Source organism: Lissotriton helveticus, chromosome 6 (assembly GCF_964261635.1).
Source record: "Lissotriton helveticus chromosome 6, aLisHel1.1, whole genome shotgun sequence".
Classification (NCBI taxonomy): Eukaryota; Metazoa; Chordata; class Amphibia; order Caudata; family Salamandridae; genus Lissotriton; species Lissotriton helveticus.
Genome location: NC_136067.1, coordinates 1,876,784,245 through 1,876,802,355, shown reverse-complemented (window position 1 = coordinate 1,876,802,355; position 18,111 = coordinate 1,876,784,245). Strand labels below are relative to the sequence as shown.

Genomic DNA, 18,111 nt, shown 5'->3' with positions numbered 1-18,111 from the left:
GGATGAAACATTAGGGAAGTTTCTGGGATCTACGGGATTAATATGCTTCAATGGTAGATTGGACCCAGACCGCCCAGCCACACAGACTTTTAGAGTAGGTGGTCAACAGTGTCTTATAGATTATATTTTTGTCCAGGTCTGGAACTATGAAATGGTAAAAAAGTTCTGGATCATCAAGCGCAAGAATAGTGACCATAATGCTTTATATTGCGAATATTTAAGGGGAGCTATAAGGCCATGCGAGAGAGTGATCCCCCAAAATGTGGAATATCTTCAAGCGCCTTACTACAAAATTGACGGAAGAATATGTGAAGAAATTAGTAAGCTTTTAACAAAACTTAACAAAGGACAGTGTTGAAGGGCAGCAGGTAGAATGGTACGTGGATAAAATAGCACAGGCTGTGCAATGCCTCAGAGTGCATTTAAACGATAAGAAACAGAGTAATGTAAAAATACAACATAGCCAAGGAAGGCAACCAAGGTGGTTTAATCTTGCCTGTAGGAATTAAAAAAGGGCCCTTTGGAAAATAGAGCGGTGTCAGAGAAAATGCTATGAAGTTGGGAATTTAGAGATCCTGCTCAACTTGAAGAAATAATACAAATCCTTAACAATGAAGCAGAAAAGGATCTTTAGCGGAAAAATGTTGGGAAAACCTACTAGAAACAATAGAAAGTAAAAATGTAAAAGGTTTCTGGAGGTTGATACAGGACGCCGCAGGAAGGACTCCGGGAAATATGAACTGTGTGGTGGAAGAGGCAGCATGGGTAAATTACCTAGGAAATTTATACAAAGCAAATGGGAATTTGGAATTAAATAAGGAAAAATCAATTTGGACAGTATCTGTAGATGAGTTAAAACCAGCGTTTAATATAGAGAAAGTAAAAGAAACAATCAAGAAGCTGAATTTATCTTATGCAGCTGGACCTGATAATCTCCCAGCTACAATAATTAAAACTCAAATAGACTGGTGGGCAGTATTCCTATCCCATTGGTTTATGGCCATTTTAGACTCGGGTTGTATCCCTAAAAGCTGGAGAGGGTCAATAATTAGACCACTACACAAAAAGGGTGATAGGAAGGACCCAATGAACCACAGGTTAATTAACTTACTGGACATTGGAGAAAAGGTATTCTCAAAAATAATCCTTGGTAGATTAAAGGAGTGGGTAAAGTGGCGGTCGATAGTCCCAATAAAACAAGGAGGCTTTAAGGAAGGTCACTCTACTATTGACCACTACTTTGCCTTGTGGGCTGTGTCACGGAAGTCCATGGAGCTGCAGGGCAAGTTGTATTGCTGTTTTGTAGACTTTTGCGCAGCGTTTAACTTGGTGGATAGGGAGTGTTTGTGGGAGACCAGGAGAAACTATGAGGTTCTACCAGATCTCTTAATGGTGAACCAGGAGCTACACAGTCATAATTGGCACAAGTAATTAAAGATACATCTGGTGGCCTAGCACCAGAAATAGCAATAAATAATGGACTCAGGCATGGTTGTGTTTTGGATCCGCTCCTGTTTGCCATATTCCTAGCAGATTTGCCCATTACTCTGAGTTCTGCTAGAGGCACAAGCCCAAAAGTAAACGGAAGGCATCTGTCCTGTTTGCTGTATGCCGACGATCCAGTAATATTGGACCAAACTGAGGTAGGTCTATAAAGAAAGCTGAATATTTTCAGCGCATATTGTAAGGCAAAACGACTAACAGTAACCATGGACAAAACAAAAGATTTTTGCTTCGGGAAGAGGACTACGAAGTGCAATTGGTATCTGGGCCAAATTAAACTAGATATTGTAAATGAATATAAATACCTTGTAATATAGTTTACAAATTCTTTGAAGTGGGGTATGCACCTTGAGGCACAGAAAATAAAAGCACAGCTGGCAGTATGCGGGCTGAAAAGATTCAATCATAGTTATGGTGATATGTCCCATAAACCTCTATTGACGGCCTATAAAGCAATGATTCCCCCTCAATTCCAATATGGTTCAGAAATCTTCTGTATCGATGGTAAAAGCTCCTGGGATAAAGAGGAAGGAAAATGCCTAAAATCTTTATGGTCCCGGCCAATGATCCAAGCTATTAGACTGGAATCGGGGCTGATGGCGTGGAATATACAGGTGCAACAAAGTCTACTCAGATTTTGGAATCGCTTAGGTAGTGATGAGGTCACAAAGGTATCTCAATGGTGTATGGAAGAGATCCAAGTTATTGAGCTAAAATGGGCTAAAGCCGCAAGAAGCAAACTTTAGACCATCTGTGACCACCTGAAGGTGAAAATAGATCCGAAGACATTACAAATCATTGTAACAAAAAGCGTACTCAAAATGCAGGGAAAAGAATTGTCAAGAGAAATAGACCAGGAGTATTTGAGCAAGAAAGATTCTGTAAAATGTATGAGTAAAAGCTGGGAGAAAGATACACGTTATCCCTACCTTGATATATTACCAAATTGGTTAAGAATGGAAGTTTTAAGGATAAGAATTGGAATAAATCCGGCTGTAACAAATAGTGCAATAAAATCAGGTCTAATGCAACCTGATGGTAAATGCATGTGTAAGATGGGGATGAAATGTAACAATTTACACATTTTATTGGATTGTCGATATTTTTTAAATTTGTGTAATTTATTTCTTCGGCCAATTTTTTTAAAGTATGATGTAAAGGCGCTCTTGCAAGCATGGGAGTTTCTTGCTGATATGGAAAACTTAGATACTGCGATAGCCATAGGGAAATATATGCAGGGTGTATATAAGTTCCCACATTCATTTAAGGGTTAAGTGCAAAAAAGAGTATCGCTATCTAAAATGAAATATTACTGTTTTTAAAATTATTAGGAATGAAGTTTTAAGGATCAGATGATGTTTTTATTGTTGAGAATAAGTTGTTTTGATGTGTAAACTCTTTTAAAAGTTATTGTATGAGTTGTAGTTTAAAGACTAAATGGTCTAAATAAACTGTGTTTGAACTGAACTGAACTGAAAAATGTAGTTTACTGCAGTGTTCTGCCTAATCGACTCCTTGAACTCCATGAACACTGCGACCACCAGATGCTCCCGTGTAAGCATCCACAACAATTGGTACTTATATTTTTCGGTTCTTCTATTGTACTAAATACAGTGATATAAAAACCCATATCTCCTAGGGAACCGTGAAATGGGTAAAATATTTCACAAGTGCTTGTTTAATACAGGTTTCGTCATCAACCCCCAAAACACTGCATACCTATTTGACTCAGAAAGCTGAATTCAAAATTCTGAGTTACATGATGCTTCACATTTCACCTATCTGTGGCCCTGTTAGGAAAATTGAAAAAAAGTTTTTGTGGCTACAGCTATATGGAGCCTTGATTGATTGATTGAAATAGATTAGTAAAGCGCTATTGATACATGTTGTAGGGCATCCTAGTGCCAAAGACTACACCTGGCAAAAGATGCAAGTGGTAGCCAATGCCAAAGTATCTGGCCTTGGAGTAAAATGGTATCAAACATTCAATGCTAATGGGCAGAGGTGTGTGTAGTGGTGCACATTACTTTTTTACCACAAGATATAAGGGTCGAGGCACACGGGAACTCTCATAAGAGTAACAATAATATCTTGTTTTTATTTATCCTTCACCACACACGTCTACTTTCTGTAAGTTCTGTCAGTAATAGGTGTAAATATTACTCAATTTCATAGCACTAAATATAATGACCTCGGGCGTATGTCTCTGTTAGCCCATGCCTTAGTAGAGCCGGTGCTGCAGCGAAGATGTTTGTCCACACATGGTAAAGTGATTGTACATGCTTTGTGTGTTTTACACAGCACGAAGAGTTGAGCATTCTGTATCCAGCTGCAGTTGTCACCATCGACGGCTTCAGTTTATTCCAGTCGCTGCGTGCTTGTCGTAACCAAGTAGCAAGAGGTAAACCACTACAATTCTGATGTATGCATGTGTCGTTGCGCAGCATGGGTCTCGCTCTCGACTGAAATGACTATGCAGGTGGCCAGTCCTTTCTGCCTAGTCCATTTGTGCTGGCATTCCTTGTGATTGTAGCTCAACTCAACATTCATGAAGAATCGCCATCAGACCCCATGTGCTCTCCTTAAACTGTACGCATGTTCCCAATGCAGCTTTTGTGTCGTGGTGCTTGCCCTGACAACTCATTGGGCACTTGACATCAGCTACTGCTTGTAGCGTCTTCCCCAGCCCAGGAGCATGCTTATAATAATACACCACACCGGAGCTGCTATCAAGCGTTACGTTAGTCCTTAGCATAAATCTCACACACTGTGCATTATGTCATACTTCACAGTAACCACACCCTAACACCTCCTTGCATATGACGTATTTCCTCTGAGTCCCCCCAGAACCATGAGGGTCCTAGTGCGCATGACATCAATATGCTACACTGCTCATGTCGCTTCCCTTGACTTTTTGAACCTTGTTCCTCAGAGGCACAGCTAAAACATTGATTTTGTATCTGGAAAAGTCTAAATATTAAATGCTTTTTGGACTCCTGGGCTTGTGTAAGTAAATCTCTGATCAGATTCGTCTTTGTTAATGTGTATTAAATTAATATCAAAACGCAAAGTGACGTGGTAACCTGTTAAGGAGCATTTAGAAAAATTATTTCAAATGCTTCTCTTGGGATTCTGTCTCCCTTCTACTATTTCCCTACTCTAAGTCTGGCAATTCCAAGAATTGGACGAGGTGGGCTTACTAATGTGACATGCTTAATCATAGGCCACCTCGTCCCACCCTGCTAAAGTTATACTACCAGGGCGGACTCAACTTCAACTTGGGCTGTCTTGAGGGAGTTTGTAGAAATGTATGTTCGAGGCATGTGATCTTTGCATAAGCCTGCCATCTAGTGTTGGGTCCGGATGTTTGCACTTTGTTTTTCTTCAAAGAAGTCTTTTCCAGTCACGAGGTAGGCGACTCCTCCTTTCGGTGATAGTGCACATGGGCAGTGATTCCATTGTTTTTTTTCTGCCATCGGGTTTGGACGTGAATCGCTGCACTCCGGTTTGACACCGTTTCTCGGGTTCCCCTTGGCGTTCAATCCACTACTCTCGACGTTATTGTTTCTCAATCGCGTTTACCATTCTCCGCGTATTGTTTCCATTCAAAGTCTTCGATCGGAAGATTCGTGGAGGGACGTTGGGCCTACCCGCGTCGGGCCCACTAGCAGTCGACGGAACGGACTCCATTTAAAATTCTTTCCTGGGTGTCGCACCGACTTGCACAAAGTGTGCAACTTTTGTCTATCCCCGGAACACGACGAACAGGACTGCGATGCGTGCCGATCATTTCGATCTAAGAAGACTCTCCGTGACTGTCGGGCTCGGCGTCACGAAATGCAGCAACAAAGTGGATCCGCACCAAACATCTTCGGAAGAATTCCACGCACAAGGAGCCAAAGAAGAGGAGGAGCATATCTCCATGTCCGAAGCCGACTCCGACACGGAAGAGCAAGCAACACTGGGTCAGTATACAGTGAGTACTGATACTCCTCTACCCTAATACTTACCGAAGAAAAAGGCTCCGGTCTTTCCTCTGCCTTCGGGCCAAGGTCGGCACTGAGAAAAGGTTTCGAACCCCAGCCCTCCGGCTTGGCATCGAAACGTACAGCAAGATTGAGATACTCAATAGGGCTGCTGAGGATCCTGGGGTACAACTTCATAAGGAGGCCCTTGAAGAGGATTTTCTTTTTGAGACTTTAAGTTCCTTTCAAAGAGCAACACAAACACTACCTATGCTCAAGGGAATGCTTAAACATCCGGACGAGATTTTTAAAGGCCCTGCGCGTGCAAGGATTGTCACACCCAGAGTAGACGAAGTATAAGGCGGCACCTACTGAACCTATCTACATCAGGGGCCAGATTCCATGGTAGTCTCTAACGCTCGCAAAAGAGCAAACTCACAGACCACAGGAGATGCCTCTCCTCCTGATAAGGAGTCCAAACTCATAGATGCCTCTGGCAAAAGAGAGCTGCGCAAGCAACCAATCAATGGCGAATTGCAAATACCCAAGCTCTTTTAGCTTGATATGACAGGGCTCATTAAGACGAGGTAGAAAAATTAATAACATTTTTGCGAGATGAACATAGGAGTAAAGCTAGGGACCTAATTCAAGAAGGGAAATTAATTTCCAACACATCCATTGGTGCGCTTTAGACGCAGCTGATACCACAGTTCACGCAGTGAACACTAGCGTTCTGTTACGGAGCCATACTTGGCTCCGAATTTCTGGGTTTAAACCCGAGGTCCAAGCCTCTATTTTAAATCAGCCCTTTGATAAGGAGCACCTCTACGAGCCTACAGTAGATACTTCTTTAGAGAAGATGAGGAAAGATATAGAGGTCACAAAGTCCATGGGGGCTTTGCAGCTTCCTTCCAATCAGGGCTCCCCTCACTGTTCCTTTTACAGGGGGTTGGGGGCTCAAAGAACATATACCCAGAAAATCCCATCTTCTTTTAAAAAGGCAATAATCAGTCGCCCTCTTTAAGAGGTTACTTTAGAGGAGGATTTAGAGGTAATAACGGCAAGGGAAGAGGTAGAGGCAACTCAACACATACTTCCCCTGCAAACACCAAACAGTGACTTCCTTCCTGTACCTCGACCGTTCCACTCCTGTCGGGGGACGTCTCTCCCAATTTCTAGCCGTCTGGAATACAATAACTTCAGACAGATGGGTTCTACAAGTTATCCAATATGGTGATTGCCTGGAACTTACCACCACTCCCCCAAACATTCCTCCAAGATCATAAAACATGTCCCAAGAGCATCTCGACCTTCTCAAACAAGACATTCTCTCTTTTTTGAAAAATGAGCTATAGAGCCAGTCCCACTACAGTATCTAGGGGCTGGCGTATACTCCCTAAAATTTCTAATACCCGAAAAGGACGGCGCTCTCAGGCCTATTCTAGACCTGAGAGACCTAAATCTGTACATCCAATCAGACCATTTTCACATGGTAACACTCCAACAAGTGCTTCCATTCCTTCCGCAAGGCGACTTTCTTTCTACTTTAGATTTAAAGGACACCTACTTCCATTTTCCAATACTCAATGCTCATCGCAAACACCTCAGGTTTTTGGTGGCGGGACAACATTACCAGTTCAAAGTGCTTCCATTCGGAGTCACCACTGCTCTCAGAGTGTTCACCAAATGTCAGGCAGTACTCGTAGCTCATTTGCGAAAACAACACATTCACGTCTTCCCATACTTAGACGACTGGCTTATCAAAGCCAGCTCACAAGCAAACTGTCTCCAACGCACTCACAGAACATTACAGATGCTCCACGATCTAAGATTCACAGTACATCTGTCCAAGCCCCATCTCCAAACCTCCAATACGCAAACGTACTTAGGAGCCACTCTCAATACACAAAAAGCTCTAGTCTGTCCCAGTCCAGCCAGAATCTGCAACATTCAGTCTCTAATTTCCCAGTTCCAGCCTCACCACTCATTGCCAGCTCTGGTATTCATGCAGTTACTGGGAATGATGGCGTCTTGCATCTTAATAGTTTCCTGTGCAAGACTTCAAATGCGTCCCCTTCAGGAATGCTTAGCTCGTCAGTGGAATCAGTCTCAGAGTCAGTTATCAGATCTAGTGTTGGTGGACGGCTGCACTCATCGCTCTCTGCAGTGGTGGAATCCATAAAAACTTTACAAGGGGCGGCCCTTCATCGACCAAGTTCCACAGACAGTGCTAACAGCAGATGCATCGCTCACTGGTTAGGGAGCTCATCTCCAAACTCACACAGTTCAGAGCCCGTGGAGTCAACAGCAAAAGCAGTTCCACATTAATCACTTAGAGCTACTAGCAGTATTTCTAGTGCTCAAAGCATTTCAAGTTCACCTTGTAGGCAAAGTTGTCATGATGCGTACAAACAACCTGACATTCATGTATTATATACAGAAACAGGGGGGGACACATTCTCTCCAGCTTCCACAACTTGCACAGGACATTTGGAGGTGGGCCATACGTCACAAAATCTTATCTCCTTGCAGAACACCTTCTGGGAGTAGACAATCAAATTGCAGACTGCTCAGCAGGCAGAGACAACAGATTCATGAGTGGGAACTCCACCCTCAAGTTCTCCTCCCGTTCTTTCAGATGTGGGGCTTCCTAGACATAGATCTGTTGACCACACACCAAAATGCAAAATGCCCAAGCTTCGCCTCCAGGTATCCACACCCCTTGTCCAAGGGCAATGCACGATGGATCAACTGGTCAGGGATATTTGCCTATGCTTTTCCGCCTCACCCACTCATTCCACTAGTGGTTCGGAAACTAAGGCAAATGACTCTCACACTAATCCTAATAGCTCCCACATGGGCCAGTCAATCTTGGTTCACCACCCTGTTGGAGCTCTCAGCAGTTCCTCATCAAAAACTACATCTCACATCCAATCTCCTCACACAGTGCCGCGGAGAGATCACACACCCAGATCCCAGACATCTCAACCTAGCGATCTGGCACCTGAAGTCATAGAGTTTGACTATCTCAATCTTCTGCCAGACTGTATGACCATTATTAAAGAGGCTAAGTGTCCTACTACACGAGTTTGCTATGCTTCAAAATGGAAGTGATTTGTTATGTACTGTAATACAACCGTATCAACCCGATTGATGCTTCAGTTCAAAACATCATTTGCTATTTACTGCATTTACAACACTCAAATTTAGCGTACGCTTACATCTCGCTGCAGTACCTTCAAAATAGACAACATCTGTCTCTTTTCAGAGTGCCTGTTATTAAGGCCTTTATGGAAGGACTCAAAAGAGTTATTCACCCAAGACTTCCACCTGTTCCAGTGTGGAATCCTAATATTGTTCTCACCAGATTGATGGGTCCACCCTTCTGCAATTACATCACTTAGGAAAGTGGGGGAGCTTCAGGCACTAACCATAGAAGAAACATTTTTACAAATACACCACAACAAAGTGGTTCTTCATACTAACCCTAAGTTCTTACCCAAAGTAGTATCTCCTTCCACATCAACCAATCTGTTGAGTTGCCAGTGTTCTTTCCTCAACCGGATTCAGTGACAGAATGAGCCTTACTCACATTAGATGTTTAAAGATCATTACTCTTATTAAATAGAAAGGACAAAACCTTTTTGTAAGACTAAACAACTCTTTGTTGCTTTTGCTCCACCACATAAAGGAAATTCCATTTTAAAATCAGGTATTGCGAGGTGGATAGTCAAATGTATTCTGACATGCTATGCAAATGCAAAAATAACTTTTACAATTCCCCCTAGAGCGCATTCCACTCACAAACTAAGGGCTTCTCTGGCTTTCTTAGGAACCATCCCCATAGCTGACACCTACAAAGCTGCAACATGGTCTACACCTCACACATTCACAAACCATTATTATGTAGATGTGTTAGCAAGACAACAAGCTAATGTAGGCCAGGCAGTTCTACATACACTATTTCAAACCACTGCAACAGCTACAGGTTAGCCACTGCTTTTGGAAGATTACTGCTGTATAGTCCATGCAAAGCATGTGATCTGCAGCTCGCATGCCTCGAACGGAAAATGCTACTTACCCAGTATGTATTGGTTTTTGGCTTGTAGACCTGTAGATTCACATGTGCCCACCCATCTGCCCGGGTACCTATACCTGTTGCAGTAATATCTTTCTTAGATACATACACATGGACATCTCTATTCTACTCTTACAAACTCCATTCTCACCCTATGCCGGAAAACAATCTAACAATGGAGTCGATGCCCATGCGCACTTACACCAAAAGGAGGAGTCACCTACCTCGTGACTGGAATAGACTTCTTTGAAGAAAAACAAAGTGCAAACATCCAGACCCAACACTAGATGGCAGGCTTATGCAAAGCATGTGAATCTACAGTTCTACATGCCAAGAACAGATGCATACTGGGTGAGTAGCATTTTCCTTTTTTTCTGGATATATCACTGGGATCCAGTTTATGGTGTTAAAAATGCCTTAGAGTAAACCGCAAAGTATCCCTTTATTTAGGTGGTACTCTAGGTCTGACTAAAAATATCATAAAGTATTATCAGAGGGTATTAGTGGGTGCTATGGCCCTTGCATACCTCTGAGGTGCCAACATGTTTCTCCCCTTAGACAACCTAAATAGGCCTCTGGCATTTGTCAGGGCTTACTTATAGATGCCTATATTAACCCCTTCGACGCTCATGACGAGCTCAGCTCGTCATGAGGTACACCTCTCGTACACTCATGACGAGCTGAGCTCGTCATGTAACACGGTTTGAAAAAAACTCAGCGCACCGCGGTAAATCCTACCGCGGCTAAGGTTTTAAAGTGAGGGAGTAAAAATGTTTATAGAAGTCACCAGATAATGACACCTGATGTGGAAAAAAGGTCGAAAATAGCAGTAACATTAGGGGACACAGGTATATAACGTGTATTACACATTATAGACCGCATATAAATCCAGCGGTACGGATTTAAAAACATGAAGATACATAAACATACAAAAGTGGCACATTTGACACATCACAAACTCACATTCTGCGTGCGTACACAATCGACAAGGACGCACATGAATAGAACACACTTGCACATTTCCCTGCAGGTTTTAACTTTAGCTAGTACCAGGGGGCACTTTGCCTCATGGTCTTTTCTGGTTGGGCGTCTCCTATTGTCAAAGACTGAGGGATATACAGTGGCTCCTTAAATACACATGATTGGACTCAAAAGTGCAGTACGATCTTAGTAGCCCTTTCTCTGTCATGAGGGGAAGGATAACCCTTCATTTAAAAAATGACCTGTCTAATGCAGTGGGTAGTATGCAATCATACACTTACTATCTCAAGCAGAGGCGCCCTTAGTGATCCTACCCTTTCCAATCAAAAAGACCGCTAGTAAAATGGTTAGTTGCAAATGAAGGGATTTATAAGGAGCAGAAATGACTGCCGTAATGAGGAGTGTGTTAAAACACACCTGTAGTTAGATTGACTTGTTTTTTACTCAGCGCACATGTAAATGATCGTGCACTGATCCGCTATTGGTCAGGAGCTGATATTTAATCCAAAAGTGAGCCCCTGACATTAAATAGGAGGGTGTGTGGGAGCTCCGAAACATGCGCACGAAAGGGTGCCTATAACGAAGCATGTCACAATACCGGAGTGAGGCCACCTCGTCCAATTCATGGAATTGCCTAACTTTAGAGTAGGGAAAGAGTAGTAGGAAGACAGAATCGCAAGAGAAGCATTCGAAATAATTTTTCTACATGCTCTCTAATAAGTTACCACGTAACTTTGTCTATTGATGTTATATTAGAGGAAGCTGTGGAGGCTCGCTCTGCCTCTTTTTCTCCTTTGGTGTTTGACATTATATGATGATTCTACTAAGTACATTTTTCATACTAACCCGCATGTGTTATAGAGGCACTGCAGCTCTTTCTTGAGAAATTTCACTCAGAATCTGTACACTCTGAAGATGTAGGTTTGCACGATTTCTCAGAGGAACTCCAACTTAAGCTAGTGATAATTTTATATGGGATGTTTATATAGTTTTGAGTGAAATTAAAAGGATATATTGCCAATCATCATAGACGCACTACACAGTCCTTGACTATTTTATCGAGGGATTTTGTTACAAGTAGATGTAATGGGCACAAATATGCTCAATGAGAAACACATACTTATTAGCAAGAATGATTTTGCTCAAAAGCGCAAAATAAAGTCAGTGTGTCAGCTTAACTCAAATTTCGAGTGAATTATGCAGTTCTTAGCCACAGTGAATCATCAGTATTTTCCTTGTTCTTGTAGCTTGAGCATTATTTCATTGTTCTTATTGTTTGACCATTGGTGCATACCTTCTGCAGCTGCAGCGTCTGGCAGTGAGAATGTCCAGCCTCCACCATTGGCGTACAAGAAGTGGGGTCTGCAGGATGTTGACAGTATTGTTGACCATGTCAGCATTGGTGAGTACTTCATCTCTCAGATTGTTTTCTTCTCGTTTTATTTACTGTTGGTATAAGGAAGTGCGCATAATTACCTGTCATAGTGCTTCTTACAATTTGTATTCATGATTCTGAACACATCTTTCATCAAATTGCATTTTAAATCATAAGACCCTCGTGCTGGGATGGCGTTCAGTTTGTAGGAGTGTAAATCACCGATTTTTACCAGCTTATGCATGTATGGACTGCATTATCCTGTCAAAAGAGAATTCTGGGTCAGACTTGTACAGCAGAATGTCGTCCGCATAGAGGGAGATTTTCTCCTGCCAGCCTGATGTCCATTGCAGACCCCATATCAGTGTATCTGCTCTCTCCCAGCATGCCAGTGGTCTATCGTCAGAGCAAAAAGTATGGGGGACCAACAGCATCCCTGTCTAGTACCCATATGGAGAGGAAACGTACTTGAATATTCGTTATTGACTTTGATACACGCTAGTGGGTCACTATACAGTTATTGCACCTATCTCAAGTAGCACGGACCTAGATTCATCATCTCTAGCACATTGAATAAGAAGGGCCATTCAATGGATTCAAAAACACATTTCACACATCCAAAGCCACTACTGCTGCTAGTTACACTACATTGGCAGTCCAAGCAAGACAGCTGTGTAGCTAATGGAAATTCATCCTGGTACTCCTACCCGGCATAAAGCTAGACCGGTCAGGATATATGAGGGTTGTGATTATACATGTCAGATGATTTGCTAATACTTTTGCAAGAATTTTATTATTGGCATTCAGGAGAGAGATAGGCCTGTTGAAAGAGCATTGATTCATTTGTTTGCCTGCCATTTGAACACCTAGATCGGTAGCCCGCTAGGACCTAGGGCCTTGCCATACTGTAGGGGTTTTATGGCCTCCTCTTTCTCTGCTGCATCAGAGGGGCATTGAGTGCCGCTTTGTCGGCTTTGGAGAGCCGAGGGAGCAGAATGTCTGGGAGGAAGACCAGTATCTTCTCTGTGGTACTGCTCAGTGCCGAGTGTGTGTAATGGCGAGTGAACTCATCTGTAATACAAGCATTACCTATTATGGTCCGATCTGTCTCTGTTTGGATCCCTCCCACCCATCTTGCCTGTTCCTCTCTCTTACTCAGCCATGCCAATAGTATCCCTACCTTGTTTCCAACTTCAAATAATCTCCAATGCCTGGCTGCATGATGGTTACTGACTTTGTTAGTAGCCATCTCATGGTATTATCATTGGGCAAGTTCTCGGTGGTGTCATAAGTGTTCAGTGGGATGCAACACGTTGAGTTTTTCCAGTTGAAGAAGGTGATTCTCAATGTGTTGCATTAGTTCCGCTCTACTTGCATTTGGCTTTCACTAAGGATATCGCCCGCCCTCTTAGGACTGTTTTATAGGCCTCCCACATCTCCATCTGCGACCATACTGAGAGTTAATTTTCCCTAAAGTAGTTGTCAGTGCTGTGACACAATTCCTCCACTACTCCCTCTTGCTTCAGTAACCAGGCTTCTAGTTGCCAGACTTTGAAGTGCGCTTATTTACTTATACCCAGTCTTCATTTAGCGGTGAGTGGTCGGATTTCTCTCTGGCTAAGAATCGTACCTGTAGGATATGGGACATGATGACCCTTGCATTAATATATAGTCCAGGGGTGAGTATGTTTTGTGCGTCCCTGAGTAGTGTGTGTACTGCCGCACAGAGGGGTTACACCTCCTCCACACGTCCATCAGGTTGTATGTTTATACAAATTGTTCAAGTTGCAAGCTTCCCCCACTGTCCCTTTGTCGAAGTCAATCAATTGTTTCGTCCATAACCAGGTTGAAGTCACCCCCTAGGATTAATGTCCCTCAGTAAGCTATAGATGAGTCACCAGTCCCGCTAGACCTGCTGCCTGTAGGCAGTGGGGGTGGGGTGGGGGGGGGGCAGTACACTGAAATGATTGTCAGTGTCATTATGTTCCACCTACCAATCACTAATGCATAGCGCCCCATGTCATCTCCTGTGACTTTCATCACCTACAAAGGTAAGGTTCGTTTCAGCAACACAGCAACTCCCCTAGCTCCAGAGAAGTATCCTGCATGTTATAGCAGATGATAGGCTCTCTCTTCAGCACTTTAGAGTTGTTTCCTCTCAGGCAGGTCTCTTGGAGTAACACCAGGTCTGGAGCATGTCGCCTGAGGTATTCGTAGATTACACCTCTTTTAATTTTACAATCCATGCTATCGACATTCCAGGAGAGCAACTATATGCGCCCCCTGCCTCAGGATTCAGCACGATCTATCATTTGGCAGGTAAAATCTTACCTTAACTAAGCTGCACCATCTCGGGTCTGTGTGCAAAACACCCTTGGCATTCAACCATGTTGCAGCGAACAGGACCAGCTGGGTCTGGTGGCGCAGGGGACTAATGTATCCACTGTAGGGGCCTGTGTTCGACCTCATGGTCACAGGTTCTATTCACGGCGGGTCCACTCAGCCTTTCATCCCTCGGAGGCCGATAAAATGAGTAACATTGAGTTGGGTAAAAATATACATCTGTTATTCAGCACCTTGAGACCCTTGGGTGACACGTGCGCTTTACAAATACACGTGTTATGTTATGTTGGTTGTCAGTCCCCAACAGTTCTTCTCTACTCATCCAACAGTGTTCCCTCCCCGCCTTCCGATGCCGCAGGGTGACATTTTCCACTACCACAATTTGCTGGGAGCCTGTCACCCTAAACAAAAAATATAAGCAAGTGAGTTAATAATAAATTTCTTTATTCGGTATTTCAGAGTTAGAAATCCATGAAAGCAATATTGTACATGTTGTTATAATATTAATCATAAAACTTATAGTACAATGTAATTTAAAAGTACAAGAATTAAGAGAACTATAAATTCACATTTCATTTGAAAGCATTAATAAAAACGTTAGTCTTTACTTGACAAAAAATCACTTTACAAATTTTTCCTATGTCTAAAAATGCATTTCAGAAAATTGAGAACGTGATAACAGGTAATTTCCGAATCTAAAAGCTGTAGGCGCAGCATAGCAGGGCGGTACTGTCTGTCACCCCACGATTTCAGCAGAGATAGTAACCAAAGTTTGCGATGATCGTTGTAAAATTTACAGAACATGGCTACGTGTATAGTAGACTGCACTGATTTGTCATCGCAGGGACAGAGGGCTAGGATTGGGTCCCAAGCATTCATTATGGGGAAAGCTACTAGCCGGTGGAATAGGTTTAGTCTGAATCTAGTCAGAAGAAATCGATCAAAAATACCTATTTCAAGCTTTAGGTAAGGCTGGATGGTGAACGTAGTCTGGACCATGATGGCGTGGTGAACAGAGGGTTTCCCTATTTCAAGTGAGTTAAAATTTGTCACAAATCAACTTCCCCTATGACCATTATCAGTTGCTGCCTACATCCATAATCACATATATGTTGTACTCTATGGCCTTAATGTCAGCACGACACTCCACTGTACTGTACAAGATTCAACTTCAATTTATCCACTTTACTCTACTATACACTACGCCTCTCCATTCTAGTGCACTCCACATCACTGTACTATACCACACGCCACTGCACTATTTAACAGTTTACGGCACTGTATGCTACGCCACTCCACTCTACGATATTCTACAACACTCCAGTCTACACCCCTTCACTGTAAGTTATTCCCCCATAAGCCACCACACTCCACTCTACTCCATTCTGTGACACTACAGTCTGACAGTATACTGTACGACACTCTTCTTCACTCTACTGCACCACACTCCACTTAATAACACTGCACTCAACGACGGTACACTACGATTTCTAACAAATTTTTCATAAACAAAAATGCAGAACCGTTGAAATTCAATGAAAAAATCAAAGGTTAGGACTTTGGGCCCTCAGGTGGCCGGGGTGTAGATCTGCTCCCTATACCCCACGCTCGTGTGCCGCCCCAGTGGCCCCCCCCCCCCCCCCCCCCTTGGTACTGCTTTCGCCTGCTGACTGGCGCGGTGGGCTCAAGATAGAGCGGTGAACACTGACCTCCAGGGGTTCTCTCCGATCACAGGGAACGATGACACGCACCAACAAAGGCGTCAGGGCCGACCCAGCGGCGGCCCCTAAAGATAACACTGTTGTGGCCATGTGGGGCAAGACGGGGGCACCGGTGGCCGGGGAGGGCCCGTCTCGAGGGGCTACGGACTCCCCGCCGGTTACTCAGGCGTTTATGGCCGCCTTTATGACTGACCTCAAGGCAGAGATAGGATCCCTGAGAGCTGAGGTGCATTCCTGTGTTACCGAGCTCAAGAAAGAGGTCACAGAGTTGGGAGACCGAGTGGATGGCCTGGAGAGGACCATGGACACGCGCACAGAAGACCAGGAGCATCTGTGGCAGCGCCTACTAGCCCTTGAGGAACAAAACATTGAGCTCCAGGTCAAGCAGGAAGATTTGGAAAACAGAGGTCGGCGCAACAACCTCCGTATCCGTGGTGTGCCACTCGGAGAAGAAGGGAAGGACGTGATGGACTACGTGGCGCAGCTTCTCCATGAGGTCCGAGGGGATGAAGACGTCTCGCCTCCCACTCTGGATCGGGCGCACCGTGTTGCGGCCCCTGCGGGGAGGTCGGGCCTCCTGCCGGACATCCTAACCAGGGTGCACTTTTTTGTGGAAAAGGAGGAGATTTGGAGGTGCGCGAGAGACAAGCCTGACCTCCAATACAAGGGCCACAAGATCCAAATATTTCAGGACTTAGCACCTAACACGTTGAAGCGCAGACGTGCCTTCCGCCCGGTGACGGAGAAGCTGCGGAGTATGAACATTCCCTACCAATGGGGCCACCCCTTCGCACTTATTTTCCAGTGGGAGGGTAGGCGCAAGGCTTTGAGGTCCTACAATGAGGCGGCGAGGCTGCTCGGCATTTCATCTTCTCCTCCGGAAAGCCCTTCTCGATCTTCGCCCCATAAGAGGGCTACGACTGGACCTGATTGGACCACGGTACCGAGGAGACGTCGCACTCCGCCTGCTTCGGGGCCCACGCACAGCCAGGCCAGGCAGGACGTTATTGCCCACATTCGAGCTCTTGAGGAGACCGTGGCTGCCTCCAGGGGGCACTCTCCCGCGCCGAGCCCTCCAACGCCCTGATGATGGAGCTCAGCATGCTGCAAACCTCCTGATGTATTATTCTCATGTCTCCTTCTGCGTACCTGAGGTCGGGTGGCGGGGGGGGTCTAACGTGCCCCTAGATCCTGCACACTGGGCCTGGGGCGGTGGGAGCTCCGTACCTTCTGGTGCGTTCTGATGGCCATGTCCCCTTTGACCTGCCCCCTGGGGAGTGACATCCCGAAGAGCGTTCGAACCTTCGGGTGTAGGATGCCCTATTCTGGGGACAGAAGACTCTGGCCCTGTTGGCCGCACTCCTATGGTTCATGCTACCAGCCGGTTCGGCTGAAGACTGTTTGTTCTATATTCCTAGCTGCCTCTATCTTCCTCTCTCTCTCTTTTCTTCTTTCTCTTTCCTTCTATACGGGACCTGGGAGGGTGCCAGGGGTGGCAGATGGGAGGCGGAGGGGGAGGACACATGCCCGGGGTGTGTGGCTGTTGTGTGGATTGCTGAGGATGGTTTGGAAAGCGAACTCTAGAGCTCCCTGTCATGGCTAGTAGTGTGAATGGCCCCCTAAAGATCCTGTCCCTTAATGTTAAGGGCCTTAATTCGCCCAATACGCGCAAGCAGATCTGGCATTACCTCTTGCGGCATGACCCAGACATCGTTTTCCTGCAGGAGACCCACCTTCTCCAGGCCGACACTGGGCGCATGGCGCATCCTAGATACCCTCTCCAGTACTGGGCGGCGGCGGATACGAAGACGGCAGGGGTGGCGATTCTGTGCAAGGCTGGCATCAGGCGGGGGGAGAATAGGCTTTTCCGAAGTGGAGATGGCCGTTTCCTTAAGGTGACTGTTGAGGTGGGTCTACGACGGCTTACGCTGTGTAATGTGTATGCCCCCAATCTGGCGCAGGATTGTTTCCTCCGAGACCTCTTGCGGGAGCAGATACTTCAGGGCAGCCCCTCTCTCATTCTGGGGGGAGATTTTAATATGGTATGGTGTCCTTCGATCGACCGGAGTGAGGGCTCCTTTCAAGGGGCTGGGGCGATGTCTTTGGCGCTTCGTAAGCAGCTTGGCGACCTAGGTTTGTTTGACG

The 18,111-nt window shown here is 44.8% G+C and overlaps 1 protein-coding gene across 1 annotated transcript in view; it reads left to right on the top strand.

Moving 5' to 3' along the window:
* Positions 1 to 18,111, top strand: part of RAB3GAP2 (RAB3 GTPase activating non-catalytic protein subunit 2) — a 586,520-nt gene that overhangs the window by 208,046 nt on the left and 360,363 nt on the right. The window contains exons 8-9 of the mRNA XM_078649806.1: positions 3,805 to 3,904; positions 11,831 to 11,929. Coding sequence (XP_078505932.1) covers positions 3,805 to 3,904; positions 11,831 to 11,929 — 199 coding nt within the window. The remainder of the gene's footprint in view (positions 1 to 3,804; positions 3,905 to 11,830; positions 11,930 to 18,111) is intronic.